The following is a 24,066-nucleotide window of genomic DNA, read 5'->3' as shown; positions in this document are numbered from 1 at the left end:
AACAGGGAGCAAGAGTCAGTTTATAAGGATGTGACAAACATGTTCTGAGGTTAGAAGCCTCAAAATGTATTACAGGAGCAGTGGAGCAAAAAAGTTCAAAAGAATAAGCATACAACTAGTGGAACCAATTTTGTCCCAAACTTCTGAAAACTGGGTGAAGTTGATTTCTTTAGGAACTTTTCACATATTTTGGATTTTTTAAATACATCCCTTAGGCTGACTTATTTGCTAGAGCTCTCCATAAAGAGAAGACCATGGGGACAGGATGTTGGAAAAAATTCCTCTAGTGCTTGCTTGTTGGCCAGGTTCCAACTGTGCTTCTAGTGAGTTCAAAACTCTGACCTAGCTCCTGAGGGGAAGAGTTTGACTTGGGCCATGGGGGAGGGGAAGAGCTTATAAAATCATGGCATTTCAGCAGGGATAGATAGCAGGATACTTTTCAGATTAATCAAGTAGTTGTTTCACTAAAGAAACATTGCCTCTTCATTAAGGACTACCCCCCCCCCGCCCCAACAGCAGGCATTGGGCTTCACAACTTTTCTAAAGGCTTCACAAACTTTTCTAAACCTTCAATACTTCGGGGTAGGCAGTTATGCAAAAAACTGCTCATATCTTCTATTAAAATCAGTCTGTTATTTAAACAGGAAAAAGACAGAGACCTAAAATTGTTGGTTTGCTTTAATTATTATCATACAAATTCAATTCAGAAAAAGAGGAAATGTTTTCAGAATAGATTTTTTCTTTCAAAAACTCAATGGCACCTTCAGTCGTCAGTTCTTGAAACCTCTTGTTCAGGACCTGGAAAGAGGGAATACAAAAGGATACATTATTTTTAGTAAACTACCCTGTCCCATAAACCAAGCCTTCGCTGATGGCAAGGCCGCAGGGATTTGCTGTATTTTGAGAAGTTAATTTGAAGAATTAATCCTGTTAAAACAAAACAACAAACAGCAATTTAAAAAAAATGCAGAAATAAGCCAAAGGATTTTTAGATACAAACAATTGAGGTGCTTGGCTTTTTTTTTTTTTTTTTTCCTGAGCTAACATTTATTTCACTGCCAATATTAAGTGGTAGTTTGTCTTTCAGAGTTCCTCTGTTATGACACAGCCACCTTCTATGTAGATATGCTACACTGTTGTCACTCCGATGAAAGCCTCTAGAACTCATTCTGCCAAACAAACATTCTCATTATTACACTGATGACATGACCTAAACAAGAGAAAACAGAAGGACTCTTCTTACCAGAATCACATGATAGCCCAGTTTACTTAGATGCCGCTTCTTCATTGCAAGCTTCCCTTGGGGGTGTGTTGTACCCAAACAAAAAGCAGAGGGAGGAACAAAGAGAAAAGCCAGTCTACAACCAAGAAGAGTATAAGACAATGATTCAGTAGAGCAGAATACTTAGGTATCTTTCTGATCGGCTAAGTATTAAGACTGCACACATTTCATTATCCTTTTTATTTCTTCAGACTTAATTGCAACTTTTTTTTATTTATTTTTGCCCATTTACCCAAACTGGGTAAAGAACAGAATTAAGTCCTTAAATCTCTACTTCCCCTATAATAAGGAAATATTCTACATTTTGACAGCTTGTGCACCTGTTTTGATCATTTGCTAACACTCAGGATCAGACTTCTTGCCATTGAACCCACTTAGAAAGGCAAGAAAATGAATGCTTTGGAAATCAGTTCTTGTTTCACAATTCACTAGCTAAAGCAAATTATAGAAAATACATTGCTGTACAGTGATCCAGAACACAAAGGTAAGTTACCCAATTCTAGTTGAGCCTTACTGAAATGATGGATGTCCCACTTCAGTTAGCGAGAAGTCTTTTTTCTCACATAAGACCTACACTTTGTTTTCAAATAGTATTTCAGCAGCTGATTTCATTGCTAAAAATAAATCACTGACATGCACATTTTGGAGACTTAGAACAATAACTGAATTTTTAATTGGACACAGAAATACTTGGAATTTTATACCATAATGGTTTTTTTTCCCCCAATTTTAATCATACTTCAAAATCTGTATCTATTATAAGAGGTTGAAACATTCCTTCCTGTAAAGTTTCCTGCCTCGTTCTCTGAAATGTAATTAGCCTCTGTCAGAAGAAGGTATTGAGCTGAATGAGTTGTTTTTCTCAACTCAATGTGTGGCAATTTCTGTATGTTTCTATGAGCATAACTAAGAAACAGTCTACTTTGCTTCTGCAAATCAGCAGAAATAGTAACTGGATAGAATAAATAGAAGCAAAACTAGCCTGCTAGAAAAAAAATCCAGTTAAAAAAAGGCACCTTTGAGCACTTATTTCAGCATAACTGTCTGCTGCAGTTACTGGGAGCACTTTCTTTCTGTCTGAATCCATCCAGATTTCAAAATCTGAAAACAAAACAACAAAATGTTAAACACTGCAAGAGTTTACAATTAGCAACCTATGTAGCTCATTTGGAAGTTATTGGTTGCTTTTCCCTCCCTCCAACCAATCTGAACAGCTACAGCTTGCACACCTCCAGGAGAAGAGTTGGTTTGGTTTTTTGTTTTTTTTTTTTTTTTTTTGAAATTGCAGACATTAGTTTATGAAAATGAAATCTTAAAGAAACCAGTTTTGATCTGAGTCTGTCAAACCTACTCAGATTGTCCTGTAGTCTGATTTCTAGTTAGAAATACTTAATCTACAAATATTACAAAAAAAAAACACCTGGTAATCTGAGTTTGCTAGTAAATATAAATGAAAATGTAAAAGAAACCAAATGTTATGAAATGATCACCCTTCAAAGATCATATTCCATTTCATAAATGAAAGCTGAACTCAGCCAGATCTTAAGAGAAGAAACAAGTCAGAGAACAAAAGGTGGTGAATTTTTGTTTTTACTTTAGCTTTAATACTTCATGAAAAAGTTGGATACTGTGGAATTATATGCAGTTAAAAACTGCTTGCTAATGCTCAACAAAAAAGTCCAAATCTGTTTTGTAAATAAAAGCAGTAAACTGACATTAACAGGTATCCTGGAAAATAAGATTGACCAATCAAAGAAACCATTTTTTAAATGACTGTCTTCAAAACTTTACCTTTTACTCAAAACTTTACCTTTTACTCACCTGTAACCCATGCAAATTGTTACCACCTGATTATTTTAGGGATTATAAATCTACATTAAAAAGTAATGGCATACATGACAGTAATTTGGCTTCGTACCAATATGATACTCATATGGCAGCTGAACATTTTGCCGAAACATGTTCTCATCTCCCAGAAGTTCTAGCAGTGCCTCCCGAGCCTTTCTGAGATGAACAGATACTAATGAAGAGAAGCTTTCAGTTGGCACAAATGCAGGCTTCGTGAAGGAAGGGCTATCAAGTTCCATACATGTTCTCACACAGTGAAGCATTGTTTCCCTTTTTTCCTTGTAAAGATCACCTGAAAATGAATACAAAAATCTTACAGCCAGTGTATCACTTCATAAGATTTTTCATTTTGTTATCTTTTACAGCCTATTCAGAACCTCTTCAGATTCCAGGTACTAAAGCTGGTTTACAAATGTTAAGACTTCCCACATTTTTAAAGATGCCTGTTGAATATGGAACCCTTACCTCTCAACACACTTCTACCATTTTCACCAATCTCACATTCATTTTTGTGCAAATTATTAAACTGTAGCCACCACGGAGCCCAAGACAACAAACTTGATGCCTTAGCACATAATTAGAGAATATGGTGTCACTTAGGTCACAGTTACTGTGTCAGCTTTTTCTTGCAAATGTCGTGTTTAATGCTAATGGAGTTTGACTAATTGACTAATTGTGGTAAAGCTATAAACTTTAGCACAATTACAACAAATTATGTATGGAGAGGCACTATGCTTTTAAAGAATATGATGAAGCAAGGCCTGACCTGACACAAGTTCTTCAAAGTTGTCCTTTTTCAGCAGCTGATCGAGTGCACGATGAGGAAGATATCCTAAGATGCAAAGTGAATACACCGCCTTCAGTAGTTCTGTATTGGAAATCTGGGGAAGGTACTTATTCAAGCAGCTGTGAAGAGTCTCATAAAACCTTTTCCAAAAGCAGAAGGAAAGTAGCTGAGTACACAAATAAGACTATATAAAATGAGTTTTCAAACAATTTCAAAAATACAACATAGAAATAATTATTATCTTGTATAATCCTATGTTCTTTAGTTCACCACTTCCATTAGAATCTTTGAGGCTACAGCTACTTATCAAGAGACTTAGTAGCTTCATCAGTCTAGTTCCAAGAAAGTACACATTTTCAGCTACAGAAAACAATTCCTATGTAGTACAAAAATACTAAAAGCACAGCAAATTTACCTTACAGATTAATAAATCTAGATTATGGACTTTTTCACAATTGAAATCAAATACCACTTGCCATTCCATTCATTTCCTTATATTACTCCATGACAGCTATGTAACATCAGGCATTCTAAAACGAAAACCTACAAATGATGTTGGCCTCTGGGAATATAGTTGAGTCGTGAATACACTTGAAGAACAATCAAAAGGCTTTTCAAGTCCAGGAATTCGGAGTCTTCTGTAACTTTCTCAGCAAGAACACCCATCAGCTCAGTGGGCTGAAAGCCAAGTGACTCGAAGGCAGAAAGAAAAAGGATAATCTAAAACAAAAGACATTTTTATAAAGTCAAGAAAGTCAGTGAAGTGGATCTTATCTTTTGTTTTCAATAAGAAATGTTTTTTTAATGAAAGCAACTTTTAAAACCGTAATATGCCTTTTATTTCTTAATTTAATCTGCAAGTCAACAAAGAGAAATGCATTTATGAAAATTAACTGCATGAATTTCAAAGTGACTTTCATAAAAATATCTGTTCCAGAGATCGAAGATACATGTGAAAAAAGGTAAAACAGAATGAACCAGACACTGCTTATTTTATTGCTACTACTATAAAGTACTTGGTCCCAAACTCACCTGTCTTTTGTCCAAGAGGCAGACAACAGAATTAACATAGTCTGCTACTGCTGAAAACAGTTTTATATTACGGTACTGTAGACTGTGACAAGCTTCCAGAATAAGAATTAATTGCCAAAACGGAGCATCGTGAATATTCTCTGTAACATAAAAGAAAAAAGAACAAATGATACAAGTCAATGAAAGCCTGAGTTGAAAAAGAGGAAGTACTAAAAAGCAATGCTCTCTCTGAACTCCTACGCTATGTGCTGCAGTGACATGCATGTCATGAAAGATAGTGATTGCAGGAGAAAAGAGCACAGCTACAATAGTACAATCATCAGTTGCAGACTTCATTGCTTCCTCTGCCAGAGGACTCAAGACGACAGCAGGAAAATAACTGAATTCACATCCTCTGAGTTGTGCTCAGTGGTCTTCTAGGTTTAGCATGAAACACCTCGTTTCTTGAGGTGCTGCATTTGAGGTGACATCTGCAGTTGAAGACAATGAAAGCTCTGCATCATATGAAGTGATTTGTAATGCTAGGTATTCTTAAGAAAAAAAAACAGGCCAAAGGAATCTTGTATTACAGGACACTTTGACCTGAATCTCTGTCTGCTGTTTAATTAGAAAATGAATATCACCACTGGGTCATTTCTTCACTTCTGCAAAAATTAACTCAATTTATGAAATACATAGTTACTACAATTACGGTCAGGTCCCTAGATACAGGAGAGGGCACTACTTTCTTGAAAGCCCCAGCAACTGAGTAGAACCTGCAAATCGTGCTGGAGAGTTCCCTTACCTCATGGGCCCCAAAGGATGCCCTCTCTCCTCTTCCTATTCTATCCCCAGCTCTGAAAGGGAGAAGTTTCTACCAAGAAATAAATCACTGTGCCCAGAGCATAATTTGCACAATATGCAGCAAGTCCTGAGAACATGCAGAAAAATGTACTGAGTAGCTGCTGACTCTGCACGCCACGTAGCCTGTGTCTATGTGTGGTAGAGTCCTGTGGTAGAAGGCAGTTAAAGACTGCATCCTAATCCACAGAACAAATAAAGACTGTATAAGCAACCCAAATATTTTTGTTTCCTAAATGTTAAGAATGTTGTTTTGCTATCTCAGTAGTTTTTGAGACATATGTTCATAGGTATTTTAAGTGTGAATAAATACATGCAGACTCTGTATACATAGAAATGCATTATAAAGGTATGGAGAGAGGTGAGAGCAGTAACTTTCATTTAGATCTTTTAAGCTGCAGCATGAGGTCAATTATTAATCAGCATTCAAGAATAAGATCCAGCTAAACAGGGAAGAACTGTATTCCATTTAGTCTATCAACAAATTGCACTAGACCACCAATCTATCTATTGATATCTATCAATATCTATTTCCCATTCAGATTTGTTTTAAAAACTTATCTGAAATCTACCTTTTATTGCTATCCTTCACTTCTTTTTCCAAAATAATGCATGCAGAAGAAAATCAAAGAAAAAAACCAACATAATTCAAGGAAACGTTAAAAAGGGTAGGGAGTACAAGAACTATTTGTTATCATTATCCATCAGTAATATTCTGTCTTGTCACTCATGAAATCACTCCGCATTACTGTAAAACAAACACGTTTCCTGAGTTTTAAAGGAAATCAAGAAAGGGATGCGAAAGAAATAATGAGGAAGAACTTTGCACAAGGAAGGGAAATTTAATAAACACTTTTTTTTTTTTCCTTACCCTGGATCTTTTTACTGCAGGCATTCAGGATTGGAATGGAACAATACTTCATTGCAACAAGACCCAAAAACACACGGTGAGCATTCGGGTAAGTCATGTGGTCTATCTCTCTCCAAACTGCCATCTAAAGTGAATTAGAATTTATTAAATTCTTCATTCTCTACATACACTACCGTTGTTTTATTATGAGAAACTTTTCACCAAAACTTTTCCAAATTTCTTAACCTGTTCAGACTTACAAGTAAGAAAAAGGAGCAACAGAAAGCAAAAGCATAAAGTAAGCTCTTTCAGTTTCTCAAAACACAATTAGAACAGATCAAGTGTTCTAGAACTGTCACTTAGCAAGTTCACAGCAATTTGCTTTTACGTGGATTTTTTACAAGAAGTCTCAGTAAAACTTATTTCCTAATGCTGTGAATATATACATTACGCTAACTCTTAAAAAAAGAAACAGAAATATAATTAACATAGTTGACATTTAAATTATTGCAATTACTAGTTTGGATGTGTTTGAGAGCTGTAAGCCTTCAACAGGTTCCAACTCCATACTGAGTAGAATATTTTTAATACAAACATCCAACCTGAAATGCGCACTGAGGCACAGAAGCTCTGATACCACAGAATAGACTTCATTTATAGAAGTAGCAATTAGACTAATAGAAGTGACAGCAAAAATGAGTCTAGCTTTATTGGATATTAAAAAAAGCAATATTCATACATATTAAAAAAATACAATATTCATGTGTATCAACAGGTAAATACAAAATGCACCTACAATAGAAATTATACAGTTTTATGTCAGTGTTCCAACTACAGGTTAGTAAAGGGAATCAGGGAACAGCCTACACATTCTTCTGTGAAATACTACGTGGCCAACCCAGAGGCAAGGGAACAACTATTTTACTGTCTCAACTCCTTTTGTGCAATTTCCATTGCTTTCTGTCCCATTTCATGGGGTAATTCCTCCAGCTTCAAACGTAAGATCTTTTTACAGATATAGTTGGACCATGATTCATACACCAAAACCTTTGTGTAATTTCTTTGTGCACCTGGAAAGAACCATACACAATTTACAAAACAAAGCAAAAGCACAGGCTTTGTGGAAGTAAAAATGAACCTCCAGACAAGTTTACCTCTAATTTCTTTTTCAGAAAGACTGGAGCATCCTTTCCCATACATTTCATCAAGTTTTGCAGTATGAAGATATCTCTGATGCTTGGGAGTCGCTGCTCTACTAGTAATCTGAGGAAGAAAGAAATGCAAGGCCTTGAGACAGTTCTCTCATTTCAGCAAAAGCAGGTAGGTTCCCCCATTTTTTTTCATTAGCATATTGCCAAGTTAAAGCAGTAATTCCTTCCTCCTCTTACATCACTTATTTGCAAGGCCAGCACAATTTTACATGATGTAGCTGTGGCTCAGTTGGAAATGATTACATTGTTACAGTGATATGTTTCTTTTGAATGCTTCCTGATACCTAAGTGCTGTCCCTCACAAACTCTGAATATCAGAAACACCTTCCTTGCTACTACAGGTGACTGCAAATGTGAGTGCAGTTAAGCATCGAGGAATTAACACTTCTGTAGAGAACAATATATGTTTTATAACAATGACAACAACCTTGCGCAAAAAAAAAGGGCAAGCTGTTCTGTGAGCTGCAGAGACAGAAGGAGATATCATAGCACATAAGTGCATGATGAAGGCGTTCTGTTTTCCCAGCACTGCCTTTTCTGGCTCAGATACTGTAACTGTTACAGATACTGTAACTGGTGTCTCTGATTCACTCTTAATCATATCTATGCAACTACCAAAGTACAAAGTGTCACTGTCTAAGGCAGTGCATTGCTCTGAAATTCATTGCTGCAGATGCTGTTCCCTCAAATGGACAGAAGAATAGCCTATAGGTGGATCTCCTGCTTTCTACCTACAAGAACCATGTACCTGAGCTCACAGGAAAGCCTGCTTTTTGTGTGTCACTAACACATCCACCTTTTCAGGGCAGGTCCTGACTCAGGACCAAAAGAACTAAACTAGTGCAAGCTCTGTGCTAGCCTCAGTAAAAAGAATCTCATATGAGTCAGCAGATTGGATATCCATACAAATCTCATTGGCCTAGGGAAAATCATTGAAGTCAAAGAAGTTATTCTGATAAAGCACTCACCTGAATGCTTTGCTGCATTCACAGATAGATAAAACGAAAACTTGTTTTCATTTTAATTCTTCCTTACTAAATTAAAAAGAAATAGGGCCTGGCTGTTCTCATCACGAAAAATCAAAATACTTTATAATTTAAGCTAGACTCATCACCTCTTTCTTACAGGTTAAATATGTCTTTTACGCACACACATTCCCTCCATGATTTTTAAGACACATATATTCAAACAATATTTAAATACTAATAACACATGTAAGGTAATTTCCTCACTGTAATCCAGCTTGAAGAGCGCTCACATTCTTGTCTTCATCCATCCTGGCTAACGTAGTGGCCAGAACTGACATACAGCGGTTATCCAGTTGATTGAGCTTCTCCTGTTAAAGAGTTTTCACAGTGCTAGATTACCTCAGACCAGTAAAAATTTCCGAAAAGAAAACCTCTTACTTTGTACCCATCATCCTGTCTTCCCATTAGAAGTCAGGTCATAAGCTTAAGTCTCCACTGACCTCCACAGTCTCCAAGTTCATTTGAAAAGGGTAACGATTTTTCAGACTTCTCAGTTACGTGTGAAATCAGGCAGCGGTTTGAAAAATGAAAGAAACCAGATGTGCATACTGATTAACTAAGGGAGCCCCGTTTCCTCCGAACATCAGAGTAAACCAGAGATGTAACCCAAACCTCTCTGATGCTGTACAGACTCAAAAAACCAACCCTGATATTTCAGCCCAAACTTCCGTGAGGGATTTTGAAACTTACTTGGCACACCCTCAACAAAGTCTGCACTAAGAGAGTATTCTGAGGAACACCGAGGTTCACCAGAGCATGCAGACTGAACACCAGGTCGCCCCGTGTCATCCTCCTGGAGTGCTGCAGCAGCTGCTGACAAAGCCTGACGAAGGCCGGGTGCTCAAAGATGAGCCGCTTCTCGTAGCGCCGCTGGTCTTCTGACATCTTTCTCAAGAGTTTCCACATGGTAGTTAAACAGTTGGTGAACTGCTTGATGGAGAAAGCAGACTCTGAGGCCAAGTCCAGTACATCACTAGGACAGGCACACTTATGGAGTCTGTTAAAGAACTGTTCATTTTGATCCAGCACTGCCTTCACTCCAAAGCTCTGTGCATCACCGTCCAATTTCTCCATTTCCAAGGAGCTCTGCGGAGCCTGCTCGCTCACCGCAACCCCTCTACTCTTTTCCTGCTGTGCTTCATCACCTGTGCTGAAAACATCTGCTTTTTGAGACAGAAATCGAAGAGGCGATCCATGTAGAGAGGGAAAAGTATTTAGAAACAACTTCCTGCAGTTCACATTCTCCAGGCGATCCCTATGCCTGCTGCTCCATACAACACGCCCGCTTGTAGGAGCTGACGGTCTGGGCCCGGGGCTGCACCTGCACAAGTACCTGACTGCCTTCAGCAGGTAACCCATCTTAGCATTTATTTTTGTCAGCGTCTCACACATGGATGTGAAACGCTCGCTCAAGATCAGGGATCTGAAGAAATCCTACCATTGGAAACTGGCCTGGAAAAAGAACATAAAGACATTTACATAAGTCAAGTGGAACTGATATGCAACAGATTTGTGGTCTCTTAAGTAATATTGCCATAGAAAAACATGTAAAAGCAGCAGCTGGGAACGGATCTGCAGAGGATTTTATTGGGCTTCCCTCACGCCGGGCGCCACCTTTTCCTCCGATCGATGCTGCGACCAAAGCCACCTCGCCGGGAGAGAGAACCTCCTCCCACCGCCTGCCCCGCAGGCCGGCCCGCTCCCTGACGGGGCTCCGGGTCCGCTCGCTGCCTGCTCGGCAGAGCCTGCCCGGGGCGGCCAGGCCGCCGTGCAAAGCCCCGCTGCCGCGCAGGCCGAGCGGCCCCCTGCCGGCTCCCCGCGGACGGGGGCTGTGCGGCTCGCGACACGCGCGCGTGACTGCAGAGGACCGCGCTCCGCCGCCCAGGAGCACTTACCTCGCTCTCCAAGGCGCCATAACACCCAGCCGCCCTTCGCGCGTGCGCCCTGAGCGAGCCTCGCGAGAGGGACGGCGCGAGCCGAGGGACAAACGGTTGCGGCGCGTTGCCGCGCGACGGCAAACCGACCGTTAGGAGCGGCGCGTGCATGGCCAAGCTGGTGCTGGCGGGTGAGGCGGCCGTTGGGCGCTGTGTGGGGCTGTGGCGGCTGCTCCTCTCAGCCGGCTCTGCCGCCTTTCGCGCCTTCGCTCTGTCTTGAGCGTGGCGTCTGTCCGTCACGCCGCCGCTGCCGCTTTCGAGTCAGCTCTGTCACCCTCACTCCATCGGGAAGCTTCTCTCTCTGCCATGCTCCCCTTCGCTCGTCCGGCGAAGCACCGCTTAGGCGTTGGCCGAAACACTCTTGCTGAACTGAGCAGGAGTTTGGCCTCTGAAATTACCCTTTCTTTGCTGGTAATTTGCTTGCCCTGACGCTTCAGAAAGTTCCCAGAGGAACTCGTGTGATACCGTTCACGCAGGCTCTGTGCCAACAGGGAGCAATTCAAAGAGCGTCTGACTCGTTGGTATCACGGAGCCTTCCCTTAGCCGTGCCGTTGCTGCTCCCACAGGTAGGGCAGGCTGCCCGCAGTACGCCAGAGCCGAGCTCCTGGCCGACTACCTCCAGGCTAACCTGCCGGCCTTCAGCGTGCACAAGGTGGTTCAGCACCCCGACAGGTGGGAGGTAAGGAGCGCAGATCCAGCCGTAGAGCCCGGCACTCCGCGGGGAAGGAGCGCGCTCACCTCCAGTGGGTCTCTCTGTCCCGCGTTAGCGCCTGGGTAGGCGAGCACAGGTGCTGCAGAGCATTGGCTGTGAGTGCCAGCATGAGGGAAAGTTTGGATGCTGTGAGTCTGGCGTTTTTGTCAGTCTTACCATGGGATAGGGGCCTAAGGTGAGAGTCGTGTGAAACTGTGTTTAGTTGATAGGAAGTACAGATAGTTACAGTATGGACAGGCCTCTCCTGTACTCGATGGAGTACTTTGCTGTATGCCCAATTGTTCATTCTACTTGAAGCCAATTTTACATATTGCTGCATCTGCAGTGTGGTCCCTATAAAAAACTGGAAAAAAAAATGCAGTATTACTTAAGAAGACAGATGGTACTGTGATGTTTTTACCCATTATACTTTGCGTGACACCTCAGCCAAGTAACTCAAATAGTAAAGTGAATAGCAGTTAACCTCTGCAGCCTACTTACCACCCACAGAGGTTACCTTCTTACTTTCTTAAGGAATCCTGAGATTCCTTGTTGATTTGCAACATTTCTGTGTTCAATATCACTAAGAGAATAGAGCAGAATTACAGCAGTAAAACCAGGAGGAAATTACTAAGAAGTTGCTTATTTTGCTCTGTTGCTGGAATATTGTGGTATGTCTGTGTAACTTGCTGTGCACGTCAGTGTAACTTTGTGTCAGTCTGCTTTTTTTTTGCTCACTGTTACGTGGATAAGTTTTAAATGCTTGGTAATTATGTATTGAGAGGGAATAATATTTATAGCTGTAACATATAAGTGTTAATATGTGAACAAATATTAAAACCTTCTGGGGTGATGTTTGCATTAGCAGTGGCTTCATGATGTTTGTGAAATGAATGGATGGGAGCACAAATGGTCTCCAATCATTTGGAGAGAACTGTTGGACCGTGGAGGCAAGGGTCTGCTTCTGGGAGGACTTAATGAATTTCTGGAACATGCTCAGGTAATGAGCAACTCTTAATACAGTAAGCCCATCATTTACATCTTCTTACAACATTGCTGATATTTATTCCTCCTTCAAATGTAAAATAAAGCTATCTTTTCCAGTGTTCCCTTACTGTGTTTGAGCTGTCATTTGATTAGAGAATGTCTGTTTTTGTTCCTAGAACTATTACGGCATCACCTCAATGATGCTGACTGAGGAAATGTTAGAGATTGCTGAGGAGAATCTGCAAGCACACATAGAATCTGAAAAAGAGCAGGAAGAGATTAGAAGTCTTATCAACCCTTTGCAGATCTGGATCACCAGGTTAGAGTAGTAAAAAGAGTATAATTTTCACTCAGTTTCAGAAGAATGCAATTTTTCTTATCACATGAGATATAACCAGCCGAGGTTATACATGAATCCATGTGATTTGCTGATTTGAATTAGATCCTGCATCCCTCGCTATGAGCATTTAATGTATGAATTGAAAAGTATTTCTGTTTTAGTTGCATTTTGTTCCAGTATAAGTAGCTGATGTGAACAGGTGTCAGTGAGCCCCCTAGAGCACCTTGTGGAAAAGCAATTATTTACAAAATAAGCTGTAGTGCAAATATTTTACATTAAATAATTTTTGAAATATTTAAATAGTCTTTTGCAGTTCTAGCTATAGAAATATATGTATTTCCCGTAGTCCTATCAAAAATATCCAAGAGATACCTTAAAAAAAAACACGTTTAAAATCATAGTTCTTTAGTGACATTTTTAAATGACAGCATCACTTGAAATGCATAGGATGAAAAACCTTTAAATGAAAGAGCATCCCAGATTTTTAATTTTAAGATGTTAAAATGGGAGCGCAATAAAGGATCCAAGCGAGTTATCTTTTTAAACATAATCAAATGCAAAGACAAGATCTTTGTGCTTACTGATGTAACACTTCTGTACAAGCAGTGTACAGTGGTTAACTATAATTTGTCCGTATCCTTCTTTTGTCAGTGCATCAGCTCCAACCTGCTATCAGCTTATCCCTCTGCTGGCAAGTGGTGATGTGTTTGGAATGACCACGGAAATCAGTATCCACTTGCTTGATGCTGTCCAGTTTAAGGAATATCTTTCTGGTGTTGTGATGGAAGTTGAAGACATGGCATTCCCACTTCTCCGTGATATTTCAGGGCACACTGAGATAGATAAGGCTTTTCTTCAAGCTGATGTTATCGTTGTTCTTGATGATATCGTTTTAGAAAGAGACACCCAGACCCTTGAGGACTGCATTAGAACAGTGAGTGAGATCTGTCAAGTGTATGCTCCCCTGATTGAGAAGAATGCCAAGAGTGGAGTCAGAATAATTTCTACGGGAAAAACCTTTGTAAACCTTAAGGCAATGATGATTATCACGTACGGCCCATCCATTAAGCCTGAAAATGTCATTGCTGTTGCAACATCCTGGGAAAGTGCATCTAAAGCCATGCTAGCCAGGAAGCTGAATATGAGTACAGCAGGTGAGTATTTGTGTGTTCTGGGAGCATTTGGGGAATCCAGTGGATAGACATGCTGAGAGCACATACTTCATAGAACAGTACAGTTGATGTACGTGCAGAAATGCAAGCACAGCAGTGCACCCATTGAATTGCACAGCTGTACAGAATGCCAGGGTGTGACTAGCAGGTGCTACTGTTCTCTTTGCTTACTGCTATCTGAATCTCTGCCTGATCCCATAAAAATTACTTTTCTTGCCAACTCTTGTGCATTGCCTGTCTAGTCTTATGTCTCTTCTATGTTGGAATATACTAAGCTGGATTGAGCCATGTGGCAGATGAGGACCTAGAACTTGCAATCACATTTATACTGAGCAGCATGTTATTTTGGAGAGACACAAACTAGCTGTGAATAAGCATGACAGCATGCTTCTGTGTGGATAACAAGAGTGAGGGAAATTTGTGCTATAGCATTATTTCTGGGTTAATTGGTTTTCTTTCTCAGATTAGTTGTCATAACTTGGTCATATTCACAGAGTTCTGGACAGCACAGCAGGGCTGTGTTCCAACTGTCTGGTCAGCATCAAGATCCTCTCAAGCGCTGCAATGGAAGGAACTGGTAGTCAACAACAGTGACATTTGGGAGCCTGATAATACAGAAAAAGAAGTTAGGCAGAATTGTCTATCAACAGTTTATTTCAGAAATTCATTTTGTACCAAAGCTATAACATTTTTGAAATATTTGTAATAGATTTCTTTTGAACGGTCTGTATTTGCTTGTACAGAACTTTAAATGGAAGGTTGTTCTGTATTTGTAACATGATTTGTTTTGTTTTCTAACACAAAAATATTTACTAACTTTTGTTTATTTTATGTAATAACATGATATTAATTAAAGTCCCATTACTGATTATGATGAGGTTTCATATTATGTTATGGAGAACTTTGATGTGATTTTCAGACGAAAACATTTTTGCTATTTAAGGCAGAACACTGAAATGAAAAATAGTTTATTTTCAACTGGACTTCCAGAATTCATCCAGGTCAACCAATACTGTGAAAATATTTGTCTTTCTCCTTGTTAATCTGTATATTTTCCTCTGTTGCAGGTGTTAAAGATGTGATTGTTTGGGGCAACATTTCTGGCTGTATCTACATTGATTTGTCACATGCAAAGCTTTACAGATGTGACAGTGCTGTTTGGGGCCCAGCTAATTTTTCACGTCCTTTGTTGAATTTGATTTACGATAGGTATGTGCAGGACAGATTTGTTTTTTAAAGTAAAATTAAATAACTTCTTTACATCTGAGATTATCTGAACTTTTTAATGAACATCAAGAAATATGATTGTTTTCAAGATTTGTCTTTGACTAGCACTGTACATAAAGGAAAACTTGAGCTGAAGTACTAAGTTTGCAAAAGAAGTTGAGTAGTTCCTCCTCCTATACATAGGACTGATTCCTCTGCCAACTTTGTTTAGAACTATGTATTCCTACATAGTAGGCTTCCAGAAATACTGAAAAGCCAGATAGTGAATGGGATGTCTGGTATGCATGAAAAGACTTTGAAACAATGCTAAGCATGTACCTGCATCTTGTATCTGAATTACATTGAATTTATGGCCTAAGGGAACTGATGTTGTCAATTTCCCATAAGATTTGTTAATGTGTGTTAGAGGGATGCATGACATCTAAATAGCTTCTAGAGAAAAGAGAAATAGCAGAGAAAGGATGTTTGGAGTGAGAGGACAGCTGATGTTACAAGTACTCAGGCCTGGATTTGCAGGGCTCCTACTCTGGTGTAAGCCCTCCAGCATTTACAGGGTAGCAGATATTTCTTTTGTTCTTTACTGGTACTGTGCCAAGCAGGGATTGTGGTGCATGGCTGGATTCTTACATAAGACAGTAACAGATATAAATAGTAATTATAATAGAGGTCATAACTTGAGTAAATGACCTTTCACAGACAAATAATCCTTGTTGTCACCTCTTCAGCCGTTTTTTACTCATTTTCTGCCTTCAAGTGCTTTGCCTTCAGCAAAGCCTGAATAAACTGTAACTGTTATCTTCACTTAATTCTAGTTCTGTTGTTCTATTCTTCCTATAGTCATCTCAGGGCTTCCCTCCCACCCTTCTTTTTGTTGTCAGCAAATGGATCAATTCAGAATTTATGTCTGCACAGAGTTCCCGTGTCTGCCATTGTGCAGGAGTATTACTTGCTCATGCAGTAGCCACTGCACTAAGATACTGGTTTCATGGTTCTCCTCCTGGAGAGATTGTTTCTATGGGAATATTTAGTGAAGGTAAGTCTACTTTTGCTTCACGTAATCTTTAATAGCTTCCTTGTAGCCTTCCCCAATTTCTGTGTGATTTTTTATTGATCTTTTTTTCTTAAATGTAATTAAAAAAAATCATTGTATCATTGGAAATTGAGAATTTTTTTCACTATGATAGCCTGCAAATCTACACAATTATGCTATCTTGAGCTCGTGATTTGATATTCATTTCTTAAAAGTGTCTCTTAGGTTGGTAGTATCTTGTTGGAGATTGTCATTTAGTCTTTTAAATGATTTTTTCATGTATGTGGTTTGTGCGTGGAATCTTTGTAATTGTTAGAGCTAAAGGTACAAAAGCATGCTCTTCTTGTGAAAATATGTGGGCCAATAAATGGAGTATTACGCTACTTTAAGCCATTTAAACCTTGTATGAAAGAAAGGATTTACACTTTTTAAAATGTAAAATTGTTATGTGTCCATCAAACTAAAATTCAGAATTACAGTCAAAGGGAAGCCCTTTAGTCTTTGAATTGTGCAGTCAGTCTCTGTACTGAGATCTTGCACAGTTACAAACTTCTGCAAATTCGTAGGGCTTAATCTTGACATTGCTGAAAATGTGGTTTATGATCATAAATAATATGTCTGGGCAATTTTTCCTTCTCTGCAGGTCAGTTTTGCATTCCTGAAGGGATTGTCTTCTCTATGCCTGTGAGGTTCCAGAATGGTAGCTGGGAAGTTGTAACAGAATTAGAAATTAGTGAAAAAACACGGGAAGTTCTGGGACGCTTATCCTATGATCTGATACAGGTAATGATTTTGTGCATCTGATGGTATGATGCCCATTCTGCTGCCTATGGGCACATTGCAGTGTAACTTGGACTACTGAGACTCTTATTGCAGATGTTAGGCATATGCAAACTGTGCACTAGAGCTCATGTGTGTAAAACAGTATTAAAAAAGATAAGGTAGTATTTTTGTATTGAGATGAATAGAATATTGTTCTGCTCCCCAAAACGGAGTCGATAAAATAAGTTTACGTATGGAAATATAAAATTTGCACTCCAACATTCTGCAGGCTTTGTACAAACTGAAAAGTTAGCTTTAAAGCTTTTACATTCTGTGGTGCTGATTTTAATTTTGTGTTCTCAGAGTGGTTCTGTGCCAAGAAACGTGTCTTTTGGGAAGCTTGTGGCTGTGACTCTCGATGAATGAAGGCCAGAAATTATTATGAAGAGGGATTTTTCAGTAAATACAGAATCAGCAAGCAGTAATTTCATCATTAGCTATTTGTCATTTAGTGAGACAGAAAGAATTTAATTTGGTTAAGTATTAAAGTATAAAAAGGACTGGTCCCAGATTCCACATCCTACCATCAATACAGTATTTGTCATCTTGAGTCACAGTGGTTTATATGTGCCTATTATCTTCGTTTGAACATATTTTAATTTTGTGTGAGACACTGCAGTGCACCACGATTAGGGGGCATTAAAGCTGTTCTTTTTTTTTTTATTCAGGAAAAGCGCATTGCACTAAAGGAAATAAAAGAAATGCATCCTTACGGAGCTGAGAAAATCACTGCTAAAAAAGATTTGTGTCAAGGTGGGTTTTCTTCCCCGTAAGAGACAACACCGAGTTTTAAGTGAGAATTTAAGTCATGGATTGTTATTTTATGTCCCTTTCCTTTAAACTGAATATAAAATTGTTCAAGGAGGAACATAAATAGCAAGTGCTTGTCTGATAAATCCTGAACATGCCGCAGGAAGTCTGCATGGCAGATGCCTTATTTTTATAAATTTCTTTCATGTCATTCACAGATAATGAATATAAAAACTGAGCATGAATAATACATTTAGGATAAAAGTACTAGGGTTTTTTTCCAACGTAGAGTGAATATAATATATTTTATTTTAGATTATTATTAAATAGAACATCTTTTTAAACTATGTAACTGTTATAAGAAAAGTACTTTCAGCATATAACCAACTAAAGGTTTTTGAGGCAATTCTTTACTATTCTTTATCCTCCAGGAATAAAGTTGAATTTCTAACAAAGAAAAAAAAAAAAGCAAATTGGAAATCAAACTCCTCATTTTTCTGCTTATTGTAATTCATTTAATATTTGTGATCTATAAGATAGCCAGAATGAGAAAAAATTGAGACACCCAAAGAGCGCAGACTTTAAAAAAAAACCAAGGGATTCTTTATTGCTACAAAGAAGGCAATGTCAGATGCCAGTAAGGAGCACTCACATCTGTCACTTCTTCCAATTACGATAGGTGAAAGATCTGTTCAAGATCGCTACATTTTAAATTATTTACCCATTTTGCCTCACTAACGAGATGCCAGTTTTATCATTAATTAATTTTACAATACACAATGATACAACAAGTTTCAACTAAAAACCTGTTGAACAACTCCAGTATCCATTGCTAAGATTAGGAGCAGAGAGAAGTCTGCCATAGGTACAGCTTTGGCAAAACTCCCTGCTTTTCCCATGCAGAATAACGGGAATAATTTCTCCTATGTCTTTGGTGCTGCTTTTCAATTGTCAGTCATCTTAAGAATGTGTAAAGGAAAGCATAATTGATCTCATTAATCTCAGTAATCAAAATAAAAACAGATTACAGTACAGTTTTTTTTATATTTCTTTTTCTTGTATCTCTTCTACCTTTGATATCCCATTTGTGCCTTTTGTCCTTTTATGCAAATAAGATGTTTCTGTGCTTATCCCTGACCTTTTGTATTATCCTTATGTATTCCTTCTAGCTTGCATAGTTTGGATTATTTTTCATTTCAACATAACTTTTATTGCCTTTATGATCAGGTTCCCAAACATAACGATTCCATACATTTTCCCAGGCTCTCCCTCTTGTACTAGCCATTTCTTTCTACATCCAAATCCCACTGCCCTTTTTCCTTTAGAATTCTTTCCAATACTTCAGTTCCTACACTTTGCACGTGTTATCTACCTACCCTGTGGTCGAATGCATTACGGGACAGGGTAAATAACGGGGCAGCTATTTGAGGCTGATGCACAGAGCCCTTAGTGAGCACATCAGCCTTTCTGTTATCCATGCTCTTTTCTCAGAAAAGAGCTATAGACACAAGATAATTTTCCTGATAAATACAGAATTTATTTATTCTTCTAGTTATTGTAATTTTGATTAACCCAGACAGATGATTCCCAGTTAGACAGGAGAGTCCTCCTCTCTGCTGTCTACTTGTGTGGCACTCCTTTTCTAGAGCAGCCCTGTTCCTGTAGTTGTTTTAAATACTAAGTGAGTCACTCCACTGCTGGCAACTAACAGTTTAGTTCTTACTTTTCTGATATTAGCATCAAGGGCCAAAAATTATCTAAGCTTATCTCCCTGCAAGTTTAACTCTTTTTGGAAATCAGCAAAAATATGTACTGCTTTTGCTTTATGTTTTTACAGAGATGGAAGCTTGTCCTACTGGCTCAGTTTAGCAAGAGTTGTCTTCAAGAGAAAATGGTGAAAATTCCCATGCTAAAACAATGTTTCTATTGTTTGAAACAGTAAACTAGAAAGAAATGTTAAGTGTTGTCATAGCTTTTATTGTGCTTCATCCAAATCTTGGAAATCAGTCGGTGGAAAATATCTCAAGAAAAGAATAAATATAAGTCTTAATCTAGAGACCAAAGAAAAACATTCACTCAATGTGTCTAGAATTTAATTTATGCCCAACTTCTTCAGATGAATGAACTGTTTAGAAAAAAACTCTTTCATGTCTGAAATGTTCATATTAGTATGACTTTCAGCAATGCTTCACACAGCAGTGGTTACAAAATTCCAAATTCCTGCCTCTTATGGTGATTGCAGATTATGATAAACATCTCCAATGTGAGAATGTTTATTCTTAGGCAAGATTGATTTTTAACACAACAGTTTAACTGCGTGCATCTTCTTGGTGACAAGATCATTTTTATTTCTATTATTCTATTTCATTAGTTTCATAGAGACTGCTCATACATTTCAAGTCAGACATACCATTGACTAGCTCCTTGTCTAGACCAGGTTGTTGAGGAACTGCTTTAATTTTCAGGTCTTCAGTATCTCAAAAGATGGGGACTATGATAAATGAACGATGATTGTACTTGCTAATTTTTTATCAGCTGCGAATGTTAAAAGCAAAATAAAAAGTTTTCTATTCCTTGAATGGAACTCATGCAATTGGAATAACACATTTTTTCTGTTCAAGTGGACCTTCAAACTCTTAGCAGGGATAGCCTTCATCTTACATGAGGAAATCAAGAGGAGTTTATGTTCTTAGCTGGTGAATGAGGAGTTCATAGAAAAATGAGCTTGGGAAACCTGGATTTCACAGGAGAGATGGAAGCGAGAGTGTAGTTTCTTACACAAAATATATACGGGAGAAGCAAGGTTTCACTGATACAATCATCTTCATGGATAAGTTCACCTGGAAGTTGTAGAGGCAGGAGTTGTAAGAAGTTTGAAGTAGAGGGCTAGGAATCATTAATTTCATGTGGAAATGCTCTCTAGAGAATTAGTTTCTAGAACTGTGTGCATAGAAAATTGGTTGAATCTGTGGGAGAATCTGGAGCCAGGTGTCTTGGCAGACTATAGGAGAGAAGGATGCTATCAGTAGTTTTTACAAACTGCGCTTGATTTGTTTCTTATTCTAAGACTGGAACTTCTGTAAAATGTATTTAAATTTATGTTTTTCTATATGGAATATGATCTTATAGTCTTTTTAATATTTGAATTCTTTTACTCCTCCTGTCGAGGTAGCAGTTCAAACTATGCATTTCAAGCACAAACAATACACAGCTGTTAATGAGAAATATATTGCAGAAATGTTTTGTTTCTATGCAGACTTACTGGGCTTCTGAGTTACTGCCTGTGAACCATAAAGAATTTCACTTCAGTGTTTTAGAGGAGAATGAGAAAACAATGTCTTGGATGTCTCTTATATCCAAAATTATTCTAATTAATAGTTATGAACTAATTTGCAGTAATTAATTAGTGGCCTGCAAGGAAATTCAGATCTTTAGTCGGGGAAACATAACAGAATGGAAACTGAAGTTTCTTGTCCTTTTCTTGGGGCTGTATGAAAGAATAAATATAATAAGAAAGGTAAAATATGATAATATATTCAAAGTTGATTGTATCATGTTAAACCTAGTCATATATTGACAAATGTGGGTTTTCTATAAGTAGTAAGTAATTCCTTGTGCATGTTTTCTCAGAAGTTACTGCTGGGGCTCTGTATGCAGGGAATTCATAGCTTTGATGAATTCTATATTGAGAAATGTGTTCCATAGTGAGAAACATGAAAATTGCCTTTAAGTTAAATGGATATATCTAAAAAATGTTATATATATTCTCCATATTTCGATCTGCTGAAGAGAGTGTAAGCTTCCTGTGTAATTGGAACATTCCTTATTGTAGGACATTAGCACTAGAGCTTACTATTTTTTCTCTTTGTTGTTGCACCAACTGTTACAGCCCTTTTGCTGCCTTAGTGTTCCAGCTTCCACCTTTTTTTTCCTCTCTATAGCAACACTGTTTCTCAGCAACTGGGAGATGCTTCGCAAAGACCCCTCAGTTGAAAAACATTGCATTCCAATGATAAGAAAAACTGGCTTTGAAACAAAGATCAGAGAAGCTTTATCTTGAATTATTGAAGATATTTATTACTAATTAATTAGTGTTTTCTGTTTTGACTGCTTAGACAATTACCTGATGCTTTGATCTGAGCTGTTGCTAGGCAATTGTTGAGAACAGCATTCATTTAAAAGCAAAACCTTTAGAACTATGTCTTGAAGTCAACTTCTAAGTGCTACAAAACTACTGGACTTCTCTGAAGGTGTTTTGTGACCTATGGGCTTTTAGCAGCTAGCTGAGATAAAGGTGAGCGCTGTTACTCTATTTACAAGGAGACGGTAATCTCAGGCTTTGAACACAACATGGAATGTTTTCACCCTTTTAAGGAAACAGAAGTAATTGTACTTTATTTTATACATATTTAAAATGTTGCTCATACATTGTCTGACTCATTTCAAAAGAAGAAAGGCTTCTGTGAGCAAGTCAATTGATCTGTTGAGGGATTTCTGCTTTACTTGATCTGATTTGTCTTTTCCTGTATTTTAACTTACTTGTGCATTAAGTTTAAAAATGCATTTTATTTGCCAAACAATATATTCTGAGAATTTGTATAGACATACAAAATACATGTAGGTGGTTAAAGCATATTACTTTTCTTGCACTTTACACAAAGGTGCCAGAATAAGGCTACTGTTGTTCTGCACTTTACAATAGTTGGGTTAATGGGATTAGAATGTATAATTATAGAACTTCTTTCTGTACATTTGTAACTAGTTTTATAATTCTTTTTTGTTTTGTGGAATTGCTCTTACTATTAGTAAAGGGCACATACATCCAAAAACACTGGTTGAAATAGTTATCAGTGAGCATTATTAATTCAGGTGTGATGTTTTACTAGATGGATGATCTTTTTCCTTCATATTGTATTCATTATGAGGTAGATAAGCTAACAGTGGAGTAGATCCCACTCCTTTCAGCTACACAGTCCTACTGCAAGGAGCTGGCCTGTCTGACGTTACGATGTTGCATCATGACCACTAGTTGAGTAAAACACTTAAGCAGGTACGTAACTTTGATACCTTCCTTGAGGACCACAGTTCAGATGTATAATGTATTTATCCACATGAGTAATTTATAGGGTAAGCATTTCACTGCATGGAGAGCTCGTTATCCTACCTAAGTATCAAGTGCTAATATATTATGCACACTGTTAAACTCAGTGAAGCCAATGGAGCTGCTCTTATTAGAGTAAGCTGAATTCTAATATAGGTGAGTTTAGCCTGTGCATTTTTATATTCATCTTGTTTTATTTTACATACCTTTGGTGGAGAGACAAAAGGAAGAAAAAAGAGGCAAGTTCTGTTTTTGTACATCTGTCATTTACCAAACATGTAGAGTTTAAGTTGCTACATGTGGCTTGTATTTAATTCACTGCTTAGGATCTTCTGATTTCAGTGATTTCTATAAATTGATTTTTCTGTCAAAGTACATGGACATATATAATGCTGCGCCTGTTTAGGAGTAATTGCATAAGCAAAATTGCGTGCCTATGTAAATGTTGGGCAGAACTGCAATCTTGCAGAACTCAAGGTTGAATCCAAGCTGTAAATCTTGCTAAGGGAAGAAAACAGTGATGCTGAAAAAGGAACAGTGGTGTTTCTTTCAAAGAGGAACTTCAATAAAAATGGAGGCATTGTACTCTATAATGAGGAAGTAAAGCAAGTCTGAATCCCATTATTTTAAATATTTATAGGTTATTTAGAGTCTGAAACACAAAGTTGCAACTTTTACCAGTTACAATGCTGAACAATTTATTTACGATAAATATAATAATCATAGATGAATGAATTTTTATGCTTCATAATTGGCCAATATTCTATCATGCTTCTGGTAAATGATCAGTGACTCACTGCAAAAATGTCAAGAAATGTAAAGCAGTGAAAGCTTGGGTAAGTTTTGTTTTAATACCGAATTTATTGTTTAGTCTTCAGATATTTTCAATTATTTAATTTTTTATTTCTACTGAATTTCCATTTCTTTTCTACTGTAATCTATATAAATAAATAAATGTGTGTGTGTGTGTGTGTGTGTGTGTGTGTGTGTGTGTATACAGCCTTTAGAATCTTTGGTAACTTAGACCTGTTAAATTACACCTAGTGTTTTTCAAATGTAACGTTAGCTGACAGATATACCAAATATATACCAGATATACCAAATCCTATACCAAATTCAAATTTATATTATTAT

General features: G+C 37.9%; 2 protein-coding genes across 3 annotated transcripts; one reads left to right on the top strand and one right to left on the bottom strand.

The window, feature by feature from the left end:
• Positions 1 to 660: 660 nt before the first annotated feature.
• Positions 661 to 10,877, bottom strand: FASTKD2 (FAST kinase domains 2). The gene is made up of 12 exons (XM_052675705.1): positions 10,774 to 10,877; positions 9,569 to 10,330; positions 9,083 to 9,186; positions 7,794 to 7,902; positions 6,661 to 6,784; positions 4,950 to 5,089; positions 4,465 to 4,637; positions 3,897 to 4,057; positions 3,201 to 3,422; positions 2,299 to 2,383; positions 1,244 to 1,358; positions 661 to 798 (listed from the first exon to the last, which is right to left on the bottom strand). The coding sequence occupies exons 2-12, from the start codon at positions 10,268 to 10,270 to the stop codon at positions 679 to 681; spliced, it is 2,055 nt and encodes a 684-aa protein (XP_052531665.1). The 5' UTR covers positions 10,271 to 10,330; positions 10,774 to 10,877; the 3' UTR covers positions 661 to 678.
• Positions 10,855 to 23,992, top strand: MDH1B (malate dehydrogenase 1B). Of its 2 annotated transcripts, XM_052675707.1 has the most exons (10): positions 10,855 to 10,943; positions 11,379 to 11,491; positions 12,369 to 12,503; positions 12,667 to 12,809; positions 13,482 to 13,984; positions 15,070 to 15,211; positions 16,108 to 16,262; positions 16,903 to 17,042; positions 17,750 to 17,834; positions 19,669 to 23,992. In XM_052675707.1, the coding sequence occupies exons 1-10, from the start codon at positions 10,922 to 10,924 to the stop codon at positions 19,698 to 19,700; spliced, it is 1,470 nt and encodes a 489-aa protein (XP_052531667.1). In that variant the 5' UTR covers positions 10,855 to 10,921; the 3' UTR covers positions 19,701 to 23,992. The 2 variants fall into 2 exon arrangements, with proteins under 2 accessions (XP_052531667.1, XP_052531668.1); XM_052675708.1 differs by lacking the exons at positions 10,855 to 10,943; positions 11,379 to 11,491 and adding an exon at positions 11,503 to 11,586.
• Positions 23,993 to 24,066: the final 74 nt, after the last annotated feature.

This window comes from Tympanuchus pallidicinctus, unplaced genomic scaffold (genome assembly GCF_026119805.1).
Source record: "Tympanuchus pallidicinctus isolate F22 unplaced genomic scaffold, pur_lepc_1.0 scaffold15, whole genome shotgun sequence".
NCBI lineage: Eukaryota > Metazoa > Chordata > Aves > Galliformes > Phasianidae > Tympanuchus > Tympanuchus pallidicinctus.
The sequence above is the reverse complement of the archived record's forward strand: the minus strand, read 5'-3'. Positions and strand labels throughout refer to the sequence as shown.

Bases quoted from the DNA above. Each gene is read 5' to 3' on its own strand.
- FASTKD2 (XM_052675705.1), bottom strand. From the start codon at position 10,270: ATGTGTGAGACGCTGACAAAAATAAATGCTAAGATGGGTTACCTGCTG. The intron at 6,785-7,793 runs GTAAACTTGTCT...AATTCACTTTAG, and splicing joins TTCTGAAAAAGAAATTAGAG to ATGGCAGTTTGGAGAGAGAT. The intron at 5,090-6,660 runs GTAAGGAAAAAA...TTTATGTTACAG, and splicing joins CTGCAGTAAAAAGATCCAGG to AGAATATTCACGATGCTCCG.
- MDH1B (XM_052675707.1), top strand. From the start codon at position 10,922: ATGGCCAAGCTGGTGCTGGCGG. The intron at 12,504-12,666 runs GTAATGAGCAAC...TTTTGTTCCTAG, and splicing joins AATTTCTGGAACATGCTCAG to AACTATTACGGCATCACCTC. The intron at 12,810-13,481 runs GTTAGAGTAGTA...TTCTTTTGTCAG, and splicing joins TTGCAGATCTGGATCACCAG to TGCATCAGCTCCAACCTGCT.